The sequence below is a fragment of the Melospiza georgiana genome, chromosome 22 (genome assembly GCF_028018845.1).
Source record: "Melospiza georgiana isolate bMelGeo1 chromosome 22, bMelGeo1.pri, whole genome shotgun sequence".
In the NCBI taxonomy this organism is placed as follows: Eukaryota; Metazoa; Chordata; class Aves; order Passeriformes; family Passerellidae; genus Melospiza; species Melospiza georgiana.
The window spans coordinates 6,205,704-6,223,435 of NC_080451.1; the positions used below are offsets into that span (position 1 = coordinate 6,205,704).

At 51.9% G+C, this 17,732-nt stretch overlaps 2 protein-coding genes across 2 annotated transcripts in view; both read left to right on the forward strand.

Moving 5' to 3' along the window:
- The first annotated feature begins 120 nt into the window (after positions 1 to 120).
- On the forward strand, positions 121 to 4,053 carry PPCS (phosphopantothenoylcysteine synthetase). The gene is made up of 3 exons (XM_058039381.1): positions 121 to 656; positions 1,613 to 1,716; positions 3,471 to 4,053. The coding sequence occupies exons 1-3, from the start codon at positions 131 to 133 to the stop codon at positions 3,792 to 3,794; spliced, it is 954 nt and encodes a 317-aa protein (XP_057895364.1). The 5' UTR covers positions 121 to 130; the 3' UTR covers positions 3,795 to 4,053.
- A 1,106-nt stretch (positions 4,054 to 5,159) lies between these two features.
- The window catches only part of CCDC30 (coiled-coil domain containing 30), a 37,864-nt gene continuing 25,291 nt past the window's right edge, over positions 5,160 to 17,732 (forward strand). Inside the window, exons 1-5 of the mRNA XM_058039153.1 lie at positions 5,160 to 5,183; positions 5,339 to 5,506; positions 6,263 to 6,383; positions 12,470 to 12,645; positions 15,435 to 15,576. Coding sequence (XP_057895136.1) covers positions 5,160 to 5,183; positions 5,339 to 5,506; positions 6,263 to 6,383; positions 12,470 to 12,645; positions 15,435 to 15,576 — 631 coding nt within the window. The remainder of the gene's footprint in view (positions 5,184 to 5,338; positions 5,507 to 6,262; positions 6,384 to 12,469; positions 12,646 to 15,434; positions 15,577 to 17,732) is intronic.

The following is a 17,732-nucleotide window of genomic DNA, read 5'->3' on the forward strand; positions in this document are numbered from 1 at the left end:
AGCGTCCCCGGTTGCCGGGGCGACACTTCCGGTGAGGCGGGACCCATCACCAATGGCCGTTCTGTTGTCAAGGCAACACTTCCGGTGCGGAAAGGCGCCACACGTGATTTCCGGCGGGCCGGTCCCGGTCATGGCGGCGGCGGCGGTGAAGGAGGAGGAGAAGGACAAGGACGATGAGGAGGACAACGCCGTGGATACGGCGGAGACCGAGGAGCGGGTGCGCGCTTGGGCGGCGGCGCAGGCGGCGCGCGGGCGGCGCGTGGCGCTGGTGACGTCGGGCGGGACGCAGGTGCCGCTGGAGGCGCGCGCCGTGCGCTTCCTGGAGAACTTCAGCAGCGGGCGGCGCGGGGCGGCCTCGGCCGAGCGCCTGGTGCGGGCCGGCTACGGCGTCTGCTTCCTGCACCGCGCCCGCTCCGCCTTCCCCTGGGCCCGCGCCCTGCCGCCGCACGGGCCCGCGCTGCTCGACGCGCTCCGCCTCACCCCGGGGCCGCCGCCCGGCGTGGCCGCCGCTCCCGCCGCGCTGCCCGCGCTGCTGCCCGCGCTCCGCGAGTACCAGCGCGCCACCGAGGAGGGAGCGCTGCTCGCCATCGAGTTCACCGGGCTCGTGGAGTACCTGGCGCTGCTGCGCGCCGCCGCCAGAGCGCTGGCGCCGCTCGGTACGGGGGGAAACGGGAGTGAGGGACGGGGCGGGCACCGGCGTGTGGGGCACACGGCAGGAGAGGATGGAGCAACCCGGAGGGTGAGGGGACAGGGTGGTCCTGTGTGAAGGGTTTGGGATGAGAGAGGATGGAGTCCCCCGGGGTGTCTCAGTGTGAGGGGACACGGTGGTCCTGGGCGAAGGTTCGGGATGAGGAAGGATGAGGGTCTTGTGGGTGTCTCGGTGTGAGGGGACAGGGTGGTCCTGTGTGAAGGATCGGGGTGAGAGGGGATGGAGCCCCCTGAGGTGTCTCAGTGTGAGGGGTCAGGGTGGTCCTGGGTGAAGAAGGTCTCTGTACATAAAGAAATTCTTCATAAAGAATTTGGGGTGAGAGGGGATTGAGCCCCTCAGCATGTCTTAGTTTGAGGGGACGGGGTGGTCCTGTGTGAAGGGTCAGGATGAGACACCTGTGGGTGTCTCGGTGTGAGGGGACTGGCAGAGCAGGAACGAGGGGATGTTGTGGGGTCCCCAGCATGGGGTAGATGACAGAACTCCCTCACGGTGGGCACAGGTATGAGGTGATCCCAGGACCTGTGGGGCTCTGCTGTGAGGTGACAAGGAGGCCCCCTTGCTTGGAGAGCTCCTGCACCCCTCCATGAGGGTCTGAGCTCTTCTGCACCCCACTGTGAGGGTCTGGGCTCTCCTGCACCCCTCCATGAGGGTCTGGGCTCTCCTGCACCCCTCCATGAGGGTCTGAGCTCTTCTGCACCCCACTGTGAGGGTCTGGGCTCTCCTGCACCCCTCCATGAGGGTCTGGGCTGTCCCTGGAGGCTGCTGGGGCTTGGGAGGAGGGCACAGCACAGAGCCCAGCGTGGGGACAGCAGTGCTGCCCTGCTCGGGGTTGTGCTGGGGGGTCCCCCTGGTGTCCCCTGGTGGCAGCAGGGGACAGACAGCAGCTGTGTGTCCCTCCCACAGGTTCCAGTGCCATGTTCTACCTGGCAGCCGCCGTGTCGGATTTCTACATCCCGGTCTCTGAGATGCCAGAGCACAAGATCCAGTCCTCGGAGGGACCCCTGCAGGTGAGACCCCCTCAGCCATGCCCTCCTTGCTGCCAGGGTCCTTCTCCTGAGAGCTGGCTGTGGATAACAGCTGTGTTGTCAGAGGGTGAGATCCCACAGGGACAGAACCCTCTGGAAATCCTGGAGTTGCATTGTTTTATCTTGCACTGAGGGGCCCAGATAAGAGGGCAGGGCAGGGTCAGCCCTGCTCTCCTTTGATCCAGGTTTATTTTTAGGCTGGGATGAAGGGCTGAGGGGTCCCATGGGTTATCTGCAGCGAGGTCAGTGCTGCTCTGTCTGATATGGAGCAGCTTCAACACGTCTGCACTTGTGGTGTGGCACATGAGGAGAGCCCCCTGAGGTGCCTCCTGCCTTTGTGGCTTTGTCCTCTAAAGCTGTCCCTGCTTCCATGGAGATGAGGAGAGGGTGGGTCTCAGGGAGCTGAAGTGCTCCAGGAATAGCTCCTGGAGTGCTTGAGTTGCTGCCTTTTGTCTGGAGAGGCTTTGGAGAAGGGTCTGGCGTGCTGGGGCTTGGGGGGAATGGTTTCAAACTGACAGAATGGATTTAGATGGGGAATTGGGCAGGAATTCCTCCCTGGGAGGGTGGGCAGGCCCTGGCACAGCTGGGGCTGCCCCAGGATCCCTGGCAGTGCCCAAGGCCAGGCTGGGCAGGGCTTGGAGCAGCCTGGGACAGTGGAAGGTGTCCCTGCCATGGCAGGGGTGGAATGGGATGGGATTTAAGGTCCCTCCCAACCCCAAACCTTTCCATGACTCTGGGATCCATCTTGCCTGTACGAATGACAGAACAGCACTGCACTGCTGAGGTTCCTCTCAGAGCAGGTGTCTCTGGAATTCCTTATATAACAAATACCACATTTATTTCATTCTAAGAAGGTGCCGGGCTTCATTCTTTACCCTTAGCATTGGAAAGATGAGACCTGGCCTGATTGCCAGTGATGGATCCAGAGGTTGGGAAGCTAGAGAACAGTCTCCCACTGTTTTTCTCCATGCTTTAGTACTTTCATGAGGTGGAGATGGGATAAACTACCTGAATTCTGGAGAGGTGAAAACCCAGATTTGTGCAGTTATAATGCTTTTTTAAATCTTATCTCCTCATGTTTATATTCCCCCAGTGTGGTTGGCTCTGGGAATGCAGGGTTCCTGTGGCCTGGCCTCAGAACCCCCTGACTGGGAGCACCACGTGGATCATTTAATTTAAATTTGGTGTCATTTGAACCTTGTTTGGTGAGAGCTGCCTTGAAAAACTTCTTGGTGCAAATGGAATATGAAACAAAGCTGGAATTTCCCTCTTTCCCATCCCATTTCTTGTTACAACTCCCCTGTGACGGTGTTCACAGGGGTCTGAGGATGAGGGAAGAGATGAGGATCTGACTCCATGTTTCAGAAGGCTTGATTTATTGTTTCATGATATATATTATATTAAAACTATACTAAAAGAACAGAAGAAAGGATTTCATCAGAAGGCTGGCTCAGAATAGAAAGGGAAAGAATGATAGCAGAAGATTGTGTCTCAGACAGAGTCTGAGCCAGCTGACTGTGACTGGTTATTAATTAGAAATAACTCTATAACACTAATCACAGATCTACCTGTTGCATTCCACAGCAGCAGATAATCAATGTTTACATTTTGTTCCTCAGGCCTCTCAGCTTCTCAGGAGAAAAAAATCCTAAGGAAAGGATTTTTCATAAAACATGTCTGTGACATCCCTGCAATGTTTTGACTGATTTTTTTCTCTTTATCTTTCCCCACTGCAGATCACAATGAAGATGGTGCCAAAAATGCTCTCACCCCTGGTCAGAGACTGGGCCCCTGAGGCTTTTGTGATTTCCTTCAAACTGGAGACAGATGCCCAGATCCTGCTGGATAAATCTCAGCAGGCTCTGGAGAAATACAGGCACCAGGTGGTGGTGGCCAACGTCCTGGAGTCGCGCAGAACCTCTGTCATCATTGTCACCAGGGACTCACAGACTCCCTTATCCCTGTCTGACGAGGAGCTGGCACAAGGCATGGAAATAGAGGAGAAGATTGTGAGTTACCTGCAGGGCCAGCACACTGCCTTTATAGAGAGGAAAGGCTGAGGAGGAAAATGTGGGAGTGAGGCTGGATGGAGCCTGTGCAGGTGAATAAACAATCCCCACGGAGCACAAGGAGGGCCGTCCAACACTCTGTCACTTTCAAACAGCTTGGCCACAGCTGTTGTGGCTTTGGAAAAGAGAAATACAAGGAAGTGAAACCATTCCAGAGGAGGAAAGGAGCTTGTTTCTGTCCCGTGGGCTGGGAGAGCTGGGAGGACGAGAAATGGTCGAGGTCTCTGTATATAAAGAATTTCTTGAATCTCCCTCTTTGAATTTTCTTTTAGAATGGCAGGAGGAAGGAATGGGGGTCTGCTGGTTTTGTGGCTGGAAATAATCTGAGCTTTGTGAGGAGCACACTGGGGCAGGTGGGAATATTGGGGTTTCATTGGATTTGAGAACACAGTGTGGGCTTCCAGCACTGTGTCTGCTCCTCTGTGTGAAGTGCTGGGTGGGGACATTCCCCAGGCTCAAACTGGGGCACAGCCAGCCCCACCTGGGCTCAAACAGACACAGCCAGCCCCATCCCACAGGATCAGGGATGCCCCTGTTCCTGTGGATGCTTCCACCCTGGCACTGTTTGGGCACCAGCACTTTGGGATTGCTGGCTGTGGTACCCAAGTAGAAGTGGCTCCTGCAAGTCCAGGATCTGCCCATTGCTTTCTGAGGATCTCAGAGGGCTCAGGGGAAGGCCCTCCCTGCACTCTGCCATGTCCTGGTCTTCTCCTTTCTCTGCCATGCGCTTGTGAGGTGTCTTCAGCCAGTGAGTGCTTCTGCAAGGTGGACCTACATAGCTCTTCAGTTCCTCCATCTCATGGAGTCACCTTTGGGTTTCAAGGGGCTTTACAGCTCATCTCATTCCACCTTCCACTGGCTGAGGTTGTTCCAGCCCTGTCCAACCTGTTCTGGAACACTTCCAGGGATGGGGCATCCACAGTTTCTCTGGGCAGCCCATGCCAGGGCTTCCCCCCTCACAGGGAAGAATTTATTCCCAATATCCCATCTAACCCTACCTCTGGCAGTGGAAACCGTCCCATCTTGTCCTGGCACGCCATGTCCACCTCCAGCTCTCTTGGAGTCACTTGTAGGAACTGGCATTGTCTCTGAGGTCTCCCTAAAGAATTTGGAGACCTTTCTAAGGTCTCCCTAAAGATTTCCTCTCCCTTTTTCCCTTTTTTTCCCTTTTTCCCTAGATGTGACCCCTGTGGCGCTGTGCCCACTCTCGGCCGCCAGGGGGCGGCACTGAGCTGGAAGGGGGCGTGGCCTCCCCACCACACGTGACGCGCTGGGGGCGTGGCCTCGCGGCCCATTCACTACACTGCCGCTGGGGGCGTGGCCTGTTGCCATGGCGCCGGGGGCCCGTCCCGCCGCATGGACGCGGCCGCCGCGGCCCCGGTGGGTGCCCCGCACCGGGTGTGCCCCCGGGACCGGCCCAGGGGGGCTCGGGGTGTTGGCAGTGCCGGCCCGGGGAGGGGGTTCGGGTGGTACCCCCAAGGGGATCGGGTACCCGCGGCCTCCCGTGTCTCACGGCCCCTCTGGCTGCCCCGCAGGCGGAGCCCCCGGTGCCGGCGGACAGCATCCGGCGCTGGCTGCGCGCCGAGGGCGCCGATCCCGCCGCCCCGGCAGAGGAGCAGCTGGGTCTGGCCTGGCGGCTCCTGCAGCGAGCGGAGACCCGGCTGGGAGAGCTGGAGCGGCGGCGGAGCCAGGACATGAGAGACGTAAGGGGCGGAGAGCGGGCCCGGCTGGGGCAGGGCAGGGAACGGGGCTGGGGAACCAGGAGGGGCTGAGGGAGCTGGGAAGGGGCTGAGCCTGGAGGAAAGGAGGTTCAGGGGGGTCCTTGTGGCTCTGCACAGCTCCTGACCGGAGGGGACAGCCTGGAGGGTCAGGGTCTGCTCCAATGAACAAAGACAGGAGAGAGGGAGCGGCCTCAGGCTGGGCCAGGGCAGGCTCAGGGTGGACACCAGGAGGAATTTATTCCCTGAAAAAGTTGTCAGGCATTGGTAGGTGTGCCCATCCCTGGAGGTGTCCAAAGAGCTCTGCTCTGGTGCCAAGACAGAGTTTTGTCACGCGTTGGACACTTGGGAGCCTTTTCCAACCTCAGTGCTTCTGGAATACCCCCAGGTTAACCCAGCCAGTCCTGTATCCCCTGATCCCCCCTCTGTGCAGTCATTACCACGCTGCTGCCCTTGAGAATTTGGAATTTAAATTCCCATTCCTCATCCCCACAAAAACCCCTCCAGCACACTACTTAAGAAAATTAACACAGCATAACTTTCTAACACAACACATATGACATTCATTTTAATATTTGTGAAGAGCCAATCATAAAACACGCATTTTTCACACCAGGAGAAAAATCCTGGGCAGAGGGATTTTTCCAGAGGGTGTGAATGCCACAGTGGGGAACATTTTGTGCTACTGGCTCACTGGAAGTGCCAGCAGAGCTGGGAACAACAGGGTTTTCTTTGTTCCAGGTGGAGAGCTACGTGGGCCACGTCCGTGCCCTGACAGAAGAGAGGGATGCCATTGCCTCTGAGTTTGAGAAGGAGAATGAGCAGCTCAGATTGGAGCTGGCCCAGCTACAGCTGCAGCAGGGTAATCCCTTCCCTTCCCTTCCCTTCCCTTCCCTTCCCTTCCCTTCCCTTCCCTTCCCTTCCCTTCCCTTCCCTTCCCTTCCCTTCCCTTCCCTTCCCTTCCCTTCCCTTCCCTTCCCTTCCCTTCCCTTCCCTTCCCTTCCCTTCCCTTCCCTTCCCTTCCCTTCCCTTCCCTTCCCTTCCCTTCCCTTCCCTTCCCTTCCCTTCCCAGCTGTTTGGCTCTGGAAAGCTTCTTGGAGAGCCCAGCAGCGTTTTTGGGGAGCTCTCAGTGGTTGCTTGAGAAGTTCCTAAAGTGTTAATGAGCTGTTCAAACAGATTTATAATTAATTTAGAGGTTCTTGCCTGCTTTTACTGCCTTTATTCAGGGAGTTTGGCAGGTTCTCCATGTAGCTCTGTGGTCCAGAGGCTTTTTGAGGACCAGAATTGATGGTGCTCTAAATTATCTGTTTTTCCCACCAAGTCAGTGAATTTGCTCTTGGCTTTGGTTAACACAAACCCCACATTTTTTAAAACAATGATGGGGACAGGAATTGTTTGTTGTGATTATTCAAAACTTGGGTGTTCATTGTCATGGAATTTGGTTGGAAGAGACCTTGAAGCTCATCCAATTTCACCCCCAGCCATGGATGGGCAGGGAGACCTTCCATTAGACCAAGTTGCTCGAGGCCCCTCAGAGCTTCGGTAATTTTGTTTAAACAAATTATCTCACTTATTTCACTCGAAATAATTTACTTTCAAACTCTAGGGTCACTTTTGCTGGATTTAATTCTCGATTTTCTTCAGTCTTCTGTTGCACTTTCAGCGGTGCTCATTGCCCATGTCACTCAATTTCTGTGAGCTTTATTGTCCTGGTGCTAAGATAAAATTTGGGGTGATGGCACAACTTTAAGAGTTTCTTCATGATTCAGGCTTTGGGGCAGCAAATAGAGGAGTTTGGAGGAAATTTTGAGCATCAGTTGGGTTTTCAGGGAGCACATGTGGTGGTGTGACTTTCCAAAGACGGATTTACTTAAAAATGTGATGTTTGTGGGCACTTAAAGCCGTGGTTTGTGGTGAAATCAATAATGAGCTCTTGGGAGCTTGGCTGTAGCAGAAAACTCCATTCCTGGTCCTCTCCCTTTCCACGAGGTGTCAGGAGAGACACAGAATGTGCCCAGAGCTGAGCGTGGTCATTTCCTCCTGCTGGCTCTGCTCCTCTGGGCTTCTCCATCCCTCAGGGGTTCCTGAGGCTGCGGAGCAGTGAGTTCCCTGTCCATGTGTCTGTCCTTGCCATGTATCCAGGAGGCATTGCTGGCTGCTGTCCCTGAGGGGGTTGTGTGGTTTTGGTGTTTCTGGAGGGATTTTTTTTTTTTTTTTTTTGGGATATCACTCAGATTTTGAGGTTCAGGATTTGTTGTTGGCTCGCTGCTGGCGCTGGCTGCTATCCTGGGATGGGTTTGGCTGGGGGTGAAATTGGATGAGCTTCAAGGTCTCTTCCAACCAAAACCACCCTGGAATTCCATGACAATGGGCACCCAAGTTTTGAACCATCAGGACAAACAATTCCCGTCCCCCCTCCCATTGTTTTAAAAAAATGTGTGTGGATAATTTAAGAATCTGGAAGTCCTGCTCCCCTCTGGGCTGTCACCTGCAGGGAGAGGTGCCAGCACTGAGATGTTTTGGGTTCCTTGAGGAGCACTTTATTGAGTCCCTTTATCCAGGTTTGTTCAGCTGGAGCAGAGGAGGCTGAGGGTGAGCTGAGGGCACAGGTCATCCCAGGCTGCAGCTCCTCTGGAGGAGGATTTTATTTCTGCCCTCTGGGACCAGGGAAAGGACATGAGGGAAGGGCTGGAGCTGTGCCAGGAGAGGGTTAAGTTGGGTGTCAGGAAAAGATTCTTCCCCAGAGGGTGCTGGCACTGCCCTGGCTCCCCAGGGAATGGGCACAGCCCCAAAGCTCCAGGAGGATTTGTACAGGCTGGGATTGCTGGGGTGTCTGTGCCAGGGGTTGGATTTGATCCCTGTGGGTCTCTTTGAGCTCAGGATATTCTGTGGTTCCATGGTTCTAGCTCAGCCTTTTCATAAAACAATTCCCCTGCCCATCTCTAGTGTGGAGTGGCTGGGTGTTCTTGTGCTGGAGATGCTGCACAGCCCCAAAGGGCTCTGCTGGGCTGCTCCAGCTCTCTCTGGGTTCTGTGCTGCATCCCTGTGTCTCTCTCCAGCCCTCCTGAGGACAGCTCAGTGCTGCTGCCTGACTCTGAGCAGCTTTTGAAGACAAAAAGCAAATATTCACTCGCACATTTGCCTCCTGCCCATCCCGAGCTCACAGTTCCTGCAGGGAGCAGCCAAGGCTGGTTGATGCTGGGCCATCGAGCTGAGCTGAGCTGAGCTGTCACCTCATGTGATACCCCTGCCCAGAGTGACATTTTTCCTTCCCTCCAGGCAGTTCCTGATCCCTTTGTGATGCTCTCGCTGAACGCGCCCGGGTGTTGTTGGAGGGGCAGATCGATGGTGCTCCCAAAAGCCTTCCTGAAAAACAACTGCAGAGCACTGAAACACGCTGAAACAGTGCTGGGGGAGCTGCCTGGGTTCATTTAAAAAGTGGAATAAAAAGGAGGCACAGTCACGGGCTGAGCTTGTTTGTGGTAACAGCAGGGCTGGTTAAACACACCCAGCAGGGCTGGAGTGGTGGGGTGAGGTGGCTGCTGTTTCTCTGAGTATTCCTAGGGTAGGAAAATACAAATATTTATATAAAATTTGCTTCCAAACAAGCATGGACAGAGGTGGGAGATGCCAGTGGAGCTGTTGTGTGACAGTGCCTGGGGCAGGGGTTGCCTTTCCCCAAACACTGAATGGGGAAGGAAGGGGTTTGTAAGGAGTCATGGGGTTTACTCATAGGTAACCTGTCCAAATCCTTCTTCCTCTCCAGCCTCTGGAATATGTCTGGGATCTAAAATGATGCCACTTCATCCTGCATTGCAGGCTGGGGACAAGGGGGGCACTTACAGGAGTGTGTCTTTTGTTGATGGACTGACAAAACTATTTTTTCTCTCCTTAAATAGGAAAGAAGCTTAGAAGCTTTTTGGTTTTTTTTTTTTTTATTTAGGTAAAAAAAGCTGCTTCACAGACTTAGAAGATTCCACTTTAAACATAAGGATAGCTAATTGAAAGTTTAAAAATTTTGTTTAAGCAATTAGATGTTAATAAGTTTTGTTTAAGCAATTAACTAGAAAAAGGAATGAACAAAAAACCAAACTGCTTCTGTAAGGTGTTTTACTAAGAGCAACAATGTCTAGCACTTAGCTTAGTTTTCTCTGTTTGTTATTTTGCCTTTTATGAAGCCTTTTTGTTTCCAGCACTGCAACAAAAGCCGTCTTGCTCATTTTTATGCCTCCAAAGGTAGCTGAGCTATCTTGGATGTGTTACAGGCCTCCAAAATCTTATTAGTCCTAGCTCAAAAAAGTTACTATAACAGGCACTGGCAGGTGAAGGTGGTTCAGGGCACAGGGGGTCCCATCCTGGGCAATTTCTGTTCATTTTAGCCAGGATTTGGCAAAACCAAGCTGCCAGGCAGCTTGGGGTTTGTTGGGAAAGATGAAAGAGGAAGGCCTTATAAATATGATTGCCTGGCAAAAGATTTTGAGAGTATGGAAACTATAAGTGAGCTTGAAATGAAAGCAAGCTTTGAGATCCCTTAGTTAATGAACAACTGGAAAACAATGGTGTGGCTGGCTGAATTTAATTAAACAATTCCCTCTGCTTGCAGACAGGCCCAAGGGTCAGAGCAGACCCTACAGCTTGGCAGAAGGGGCCCAAAGAGGAGTTTTTAGGGTTTAAAATGTAACACAGTGTGGTCATGTAATGATTCTTATAGGCTGTATGGAAATGCTATAGGATTTGTGTCTTGTACTAGATTGGTTAGTGAGAATCAGAATATTCAGCACAGAAGAAGATTTATGGTATTGTGACGGGAACTTTGCTCTCCTTCCCTCTTGCTTTTATTCTTCTCTCTTTTACTCTCTCTCATCCTCTTTACCACACCTTTCCTTCTTTCTCTTTACCCCTCTCTTTACCTCTCTCTCTGTTTTGGGCAGCTCTGAGCTGTGTTTGGCAGCTCCCAGCAGGGCCCTTTGCCATAAGCTGCAGGTTCCAAGCCCTGGCTGCAGAGATCTCTCATCTCCATCCACCCTGACCATCCTACCCCCATCACTCCTACAGGGGTTTAGTTTAGCTGAGCAGGCTGGGGACAAGGGGGATACTGGCAGGTGAAGGTGGTTCAGGGCACAGGGAGCCCCATCCTGGGCATAAACCAGAGCATTTCTGTTCATTTTAGCTGGGATTTGACAAAACCATAGGAGGAAGCTGCCAGGTTGATTTCGGTGTGATGCATGGGCTCTTCCTGAGGCACGGGGAGCAGTTTGGATCCTGCATGCTGCCTGCTTTGCTCTGCTGCAGCAGGAAGCTGCTGGGGAGCCCTGTTTGACCCTGCATTGAGCAGGCTGGGCTCTGTCTCCCTGGGGGAGAGCCTGGGGAACCTCAGGGGGTTTTTCCATCCAGGGCTGGATGGAGCCGGCTGCGAGCGCGGAGTGGAAACATGGGATCGATCGGAGCCTGGGGATGTGCTTGTGCTGGGCCTGGGCTAAACCAGTGCCTGAGTGACACTGAGAATGGCACAGGAACAGGCTGGACTGTAGAAAGAGCAGAGAAGGGTTTATTCAAGAGAACTGCACGGGTTTTATAGTGACAGAGGAACAGGTGAGAGGCAGGATTGTAGAAAGAGTAAAGAAGGTTTTATACAAGAGAACAACATGGTTTTTATAGTGACAGAGGAACAGGCGAGAGGCGGGATTGTAGAAAGAGTAAAGAAGGTTTTATTCAAGAGAACCACACAGTTTTTATAATGGCACAGGAACAGGCAGGAGACAGGATTGTACAAAGAGTAAGGAAAGTTTTATACAAGAGAACCGCACAGTTTTTATAGTGACAGAGGAATGGGGGAGAGGCAGTGTTGTAGAAAGAGTAAGGAAGGTTTTATTCAAGAGAACCACACAGTTTTTATGATGACACAGGAACAGGTGAGAGGCAGTGTTGTAGAAAGAGCAGAGAAGGTTTTATACAAGAGAACAACACGGTTTTTATAGTGACAGAGGAACAGCTGAGAGGGCAGGATTGTAGAAAGAGTGAGGAAGGCTTTATACAAGAGAACAACACGGTTTTTATGACACAGGAACAGGCAGCATTATAGAAGGAGTAAAAGAAGGTTTTATTCAAGGGAACTGCACGGTTTTTATAGTGACACGGGAACAGGTGGGAGGCAGGGTTGTAGAAAGAGTAAGGAAGGTTTTATTCAAGAGAACCACACGGTTTTTATAGTGACACGGGGAGCAGGCCAAAAGGCAGGATTGTAGGAGTAAAGAAGGCTTTATACAAGAGAACTGCACAGTTTTTATAGTGACACAGGAACAGGTGAGAGGCAGGATTGTAGAAAGAGCAGAGAGGGCTTTATTCAAGAGAGCTGCACAGTTTTCATGACACAGGAACAGGCAAGAGGCAGGATTGTAAAAGGAGAAAAGAAGGTTTTATTCAAGAGAAACTCACAGTTTTTATGACACAGGAACAGGCAGGATTGTAGAAGGTTTTCTACAAGAGAGCCACACAGTTCTTATAATGATGCAGGAACAGGCAGTGTTGTAGAAAGAGCAGAGAAGGGTTTATTCAAGAGAACCACACAGTTTTTATAGTGACAGAGGAACAGGTGAGAGGCAGGATTGTAGAAAGAGTAAAGAAGGTTTTATTCAAGAGAACCACACAGTTTTTATAATGGCACAGGAACAGGCAGGAGACAGGATTGTACAAAGAGTAAGGAAGGTTTTATACAAGAGAACCACACAGTTTTTATAGTGGCAGAGGAACAGGTGAGAGGCAGGATTGTAGAAAGAGTAAGGAAAGTTTTATTCAAGAGAACCACACAGTTTTTATGATGACACAGGAACAGGTGAGAGGCAGTGTTGTAGAAAGAGCAGAGAAGGTTTTGTTCAAGAGAACAACATGAGAGAAACTTACAACAACAACAAGAGACTTACACCAGCCTTGTGTTGCCTTGCCTTGCAGAAAGCCAGCTGAAGGAGGTGGAGGAGATGCTGGAGCAGGAAGGTTTGTCCCACATCTCGTGCAGTGCTGCCAGTGAACAGGTTGCCTATCTCCTGGTGGAGCGGGCGGCGCTGCTGGCAAGGCTGGAGGTGGCAGCCCAGCAGCTGGGACCCCACAGCAGCATGGATGGGCTCCAGGTACCTCCTGCTCCCTGGCTCTGCCTGCCTCTGAGCTGTGGGAAAGGAATATTTCTGGGATATTTCTGTAATGGAAATGGTTTCTCCTTTCTCTGAGGCCACCGCGGAGCGTTTGGTCTGAAATACTTGAAAGGATTACAAGAAAGAAGGAGTGAGAGTACTTGTGAGAGTCTGGAATGCCAGGACAAGAGGGAGCTGTGGGAAAGGAATATTTTGGGGATATTTCTCTAATGAAAATGGTTTCTCCTTTCTCTGAGGCCATTGTGGAGTGTTGGGTGTGCAATGCTTGAAAGGATTACAAGAAGGATGGAATGGAATGGTTTCAAACTGGCAGAATGGTTTCAAACTGGCAGAATATGTCTAGATTGGATATTGGGAAGGAATTCCTGGCTGTGAGGGTGGTGAGGCCCTGGCACAGGGTGCCCAGAGAAGCTGTGGCTGCCCCTTCTCTGGAAGCATCCAAGGCCAGGTTGGGCTTGGAGCAGCCTGAGATAGAGGAAGGTGTCCCTGCCCATGGTAGGGTTTTGGAATGGGATGAGCTTTGAGATCACTTCCAGCCCCAAACCAGTCTGGGATTCCAGGATTTTAAGTCAGTGCCTTTCTTCATTCTCACCCTTTGCACTTGATTTACTCCCACATCTGCACAGGGACAGTGAAATGAGTTATTTGCAGTCCTGTGCTCAGGTTTTTGTGATGTGTTTGGTGTAAGGATCTTCACTGGGTAAGAATGAGTTCTCTGCCCTGGAGCAGAGGAGGCTGAGGGCAGATCTCACTGGGTCTGCAGCTTCTCCTGATCTCTGCTCTTTGTGAGCGGGGCCAGCATCTGGGGGAGCAGCTGGAGCTGTACCAGAGAGGTTTAGGTTGGATATCAGGTTTTTCCCCCAGAGGGTGCTGGCACTGCCCAGGCTCCCCAGGGAATGTCCCCAGCACTGCCAGAGCTCCAGAGGGTTTGTACAGGCTGGGATTGTTGGGGTGTCTGTGCAGGGCCAGGGGTTGGACTGGATGATCCTTGTGGGTCTCTTTCAGCTCAGGATATTCTGATTTTGGTTCCAAGGCCATCACTTTCCACCTACTCATGACTCTGTGGAACTGGAGTCCAGGAATGCTCTGGGATTCCAGGAGGTGCTGTTTGTCCCCGAGGTCCCAAACCATGAGGAGGGAGCAAGACCTTAAACAGGGGTCAGGGCCCCTTCTCTTGTTCCTCTCTGTTTAATCAGGTGAAGGACACATTGGAGATGTGTTTTCCCGGAAAACTGAGTCTCCCTGACAGGGCTGATTACTGTCCCCAGTGATGTCATTGCTGTCTGTGCCTTCGGAGCACAAACTGTTGATTAAACACTCCTTTGTTCCCGGGAGCATCCCGCTTGTTTTGCAGAGCCATTAGTGTTACAGGTTAAGGTGTTAATTGCTCCTCTTGCTCTGTTTACTGGAATGTGTGGCCTTGCTTGTTCCCAGCTGGCCTGTCCCACTCTTGGAATCAAGGGCTGGACACGTTCCTGCCTGCTTCAGGGATGAATTCAGCTTTTAACCAGCCTGCTCAAGCAGAATTGATTGTTTTATTGCATCCCCAGGAAAGCAGAAAGGCGGGATACAAACCTGCCTCTCTGTGTGGCCAGCTCTGAGAAATCCATATGGAAATACCTTCTGGATTCATGGCATGTGCTGCTCACCCACCCTCTGAAGTGCCAAATATCAAACCAACCAACGTGCTGAGCCTTGGGACCCCTTCAGAGCAGATGCAGTGGAGCAGGAATGTGTAACTCCATTAAAAAAGGGATGTGGAGATGTCCAGGGAAGCTCCTGGGGTTCAAATCCCTGTGCCTGGGTCAGGGCAGTGTGAGAATGAGCACAGGGTGGGGAGGAATTCATGGAGGGCAGCTCTGCAGGATGGATTTGGGAGTTCTTGTGGATTGGAAGCTGCACATGAGCCAGGAGTGTGTGTGTTTGCACCACAAAGCCAAACAGCATCTGCTCCTCTCTGAAAAGGCTCCCCCAGCTCTGCTGCTCCAGCCCCAGGATCCCCAGCATGGGAAGGATGCTCTGAGCCCCTTGGGAGCCAAGATAGGAGAACTGGAGGTGTCCACCTGGAGAAGGCTCTGCAGAGACCCTAAAGCCCCTTCCAGTGCCTGAAAGGGCTCCAGGAGAGCTGGAGAGGGACTTTGGACAAGGATCTGGAGTGCCAGGGCAAAGGGGAATTGGCTGTGAGGGTGGGCAGGCCCTGGCACAGGTGCCCAGAGCAGCTGTGGCTGCCCCTGGACCCCTGGCAGTGCCCAAGGCCAGGCTGGACAGGGCTGGAGCAGCCTGGGACAGTGGAAAGTGTCCCTGCCATGGTGGGACAGGGTGGGCTTTAAGGTCCCTTCCATTCCAAGCCTTTTCTATGACTCCATGATTGTGAATCTCCCAGTGTTACTCTGCTCTCTCTCATCCCAAATTTCAGGTTTGTCCTTAAGCACATTGGGAGGGTTTTTACCAGGTTTAAAGTAAAAAACTCAAAGCTCAAACAGTGTCACAGCCCCACCGTCACACTGTGCCAGCCTGGGTGGGAAATCATCCCTTCATAAGGGGAACACTTCACATTTTGGGGCAGGGCTGCCTGGTGGGCATCTCCTGCCCTTGGTTTGTGCCAGGACTGGCACTGGAGATGAGGAAATGCACATTTTGGAGATGAGGAAATACAGATTTTCCAGTGGGACCAGTGTGGAGGGGGTGAAGAACATCTCTGCCTTGGTCACATCACCACCAAATGAGGGTTCCTCATTTCCACTGGCACATTAACCCTTGTGCTTCAGTTCTGCAGGGAAGAGCTGGAGGGCCAGCAAGCATTGCCTGCAGGAGATGTGGGAGATCTGGATGAGGCCCCACAGAGGCTGATGGAGTCCCAGGAGGAGATCCCAGGCCTGGATGCACAAAGCAAAGAGCAGAGTGGAGCAGGTAAGTGCTGCTCTGGTGGCCGCTCTGTCCTCTCTGCTTGGAACATGGAAAAAATCAGTGCCAGGAGCCAGCCTGCTCCCTAGGAGATGGGAATGCAGTCATTAAGAGTCACCATGATATTTTCTGAAAAATCCCTTGGCCAGGATTTCCTCTCCAGGGAAGCTGGGAAGCTTCATCTTCTCCCTGTTTAGCTGCAGCTCCTCTCCAGCCCCACCAGCCCCTCTCCATTCCCAGCCCTTCCCTGCCCGTGCTGGGTGGGATCAATGCCAGCCCCCAGGGATGGGATCAGTGCTGTGGCAGCTCCACTCTGGAGCAGGGCAGGCTCCAGCCTGGGGCTCCCATGGATTGCAGCAGGGAAATCTGTGCTTGGTGAGGTGCTGGATGAGCACAAGGCTTTGCAAAATGTGAGTAAAGGTTTCGTGCTTGTTTTGTCTCTGGGGTTTGTGTCTGTGTGTGCAGAATGAGGGTGACAATGTCTCTGTGGCTTCCCTGGTTCTGTATCTCTGCATCTCTACTCTGGGAATTAATTAATTTGCTCCTAAAAACCTGGACTGGGGTCATTCATCTTTAGTAAAACCCCCCTTAAACAGCATTTTTTGGTTCAGTGATAACTTGTGTGTGCATTGGAGGGAAGAATTCCTGACCAGTTTGAGCCCAGTTAGTGGGATTTTGGTGAGGAAAGGATTTAAATGGCATTTAACAAAGTGCCTGAGGAATGTTGTGGGGTTTGTCCAAAGCAGAACTTGGCTGCCACATCCAAACACTGTTGTCCTTGTGGAATCACCCCTGTGGTCAGCCGTGAAGGGGGAAAAACAGGAGAGGGAATGGGAAGATTTGGGAAGGTCGGGATTTTTGCAAGAGGAACAGAGCTGGAATTTTATTGTCCTTCCATCAACTTTCTAATCATCATTTTATTATAATTTTATAATAAATTTGTGTAGTGGTCAACAGGCTTTTGAGTAAAATTTCCATTCTGGTGGAATATGGGTGTTGGAATGAGATAATCTGCAAGGTCCCCTTCCAACCCAACCCATTCTCTGGAGATGTTCTTTGCTTTTTATTTTAAATGACACAGCTGAAAATCCTTATTTGAAAAAGGAATTTGTTGCTTTTTCCAATTTGTGATTTTTTTTTTTTTTATGTATTCCTATGGTGGAACCAAAAAAGTAGATTATTTTGTTTTGCCTGAATAGAAGTCAAATTTAAACTTAAATTTCCTGTGCTCAGTGTTAAGCTGAAAAGGGAATAATGTTTCTTCCCTTTTCTCTAAAGAAAATTGTCTCCCCAAGACAGGGGGATACCAGTGTGTCCTCAACACGTGCTCCTAATGCAAACACATCTTCCTATTTCTGCCCTGCAAGTATTGGGAATATGCATTAATTAGTGTTGGGATTAATTTATCCATTGATCCATAGAAAAACTGGTGGGCGGTTTTTCCAGTTGTGGCCATTCCATTAAATTTCAATGTGCAGACAACAGGGATACATTGGCTGGGATTGCATTCCTGCTTGTGGCAGTGATGGATTTATGGTGAAAATGTTGAGGTTTTCTAAAGAGAAAGCGGAAAAACCATATTAGATGAAGTGAGTGATTTAAATGAGGTTTACCTCTGTGATCCAGAGGTAAACTGAATCTCTGGAATAATGATGGAGGGGCTGCTGTGGAACCTGGATCTCCAGGGACATCAACCTTTGCTGTGGGAGGGAGAGAGCATGGATGTGGGGTGGATGTGTTCCCACATGGATGTGGGATGGATGTGTTCCCACATGGATGTGGGGTGGATGTGTTCCCACATGGATGTGGGGTGGATGTGTTCCCACGTGGATGTGGGATGGATGTGTTCCCACATGGATGTGGGGTGGATGTGTTCCCACATGGATGTGGGGTGGATGTGTTCCCACGTGGATGTGGGGTGGATGTGTTCCTACATGGATGTGGAGTGGATGTGTTCCCACATGGATATGGGGTGTGTTCCCACATGGGTGTGGGATGGATGTGTTCCCACATGGGTGTGGGGTGGATGTGTTCCCACATGCATGTGAGGTGTGTTCCCACATGAGTGTGGGATATGTTCCCACATGGATTTGGGGTGTATTTCCACATGGCTGTGGGGTGGATGTGTTCCCATATGGCTGTGGGGTGGATGTGTTCCCACA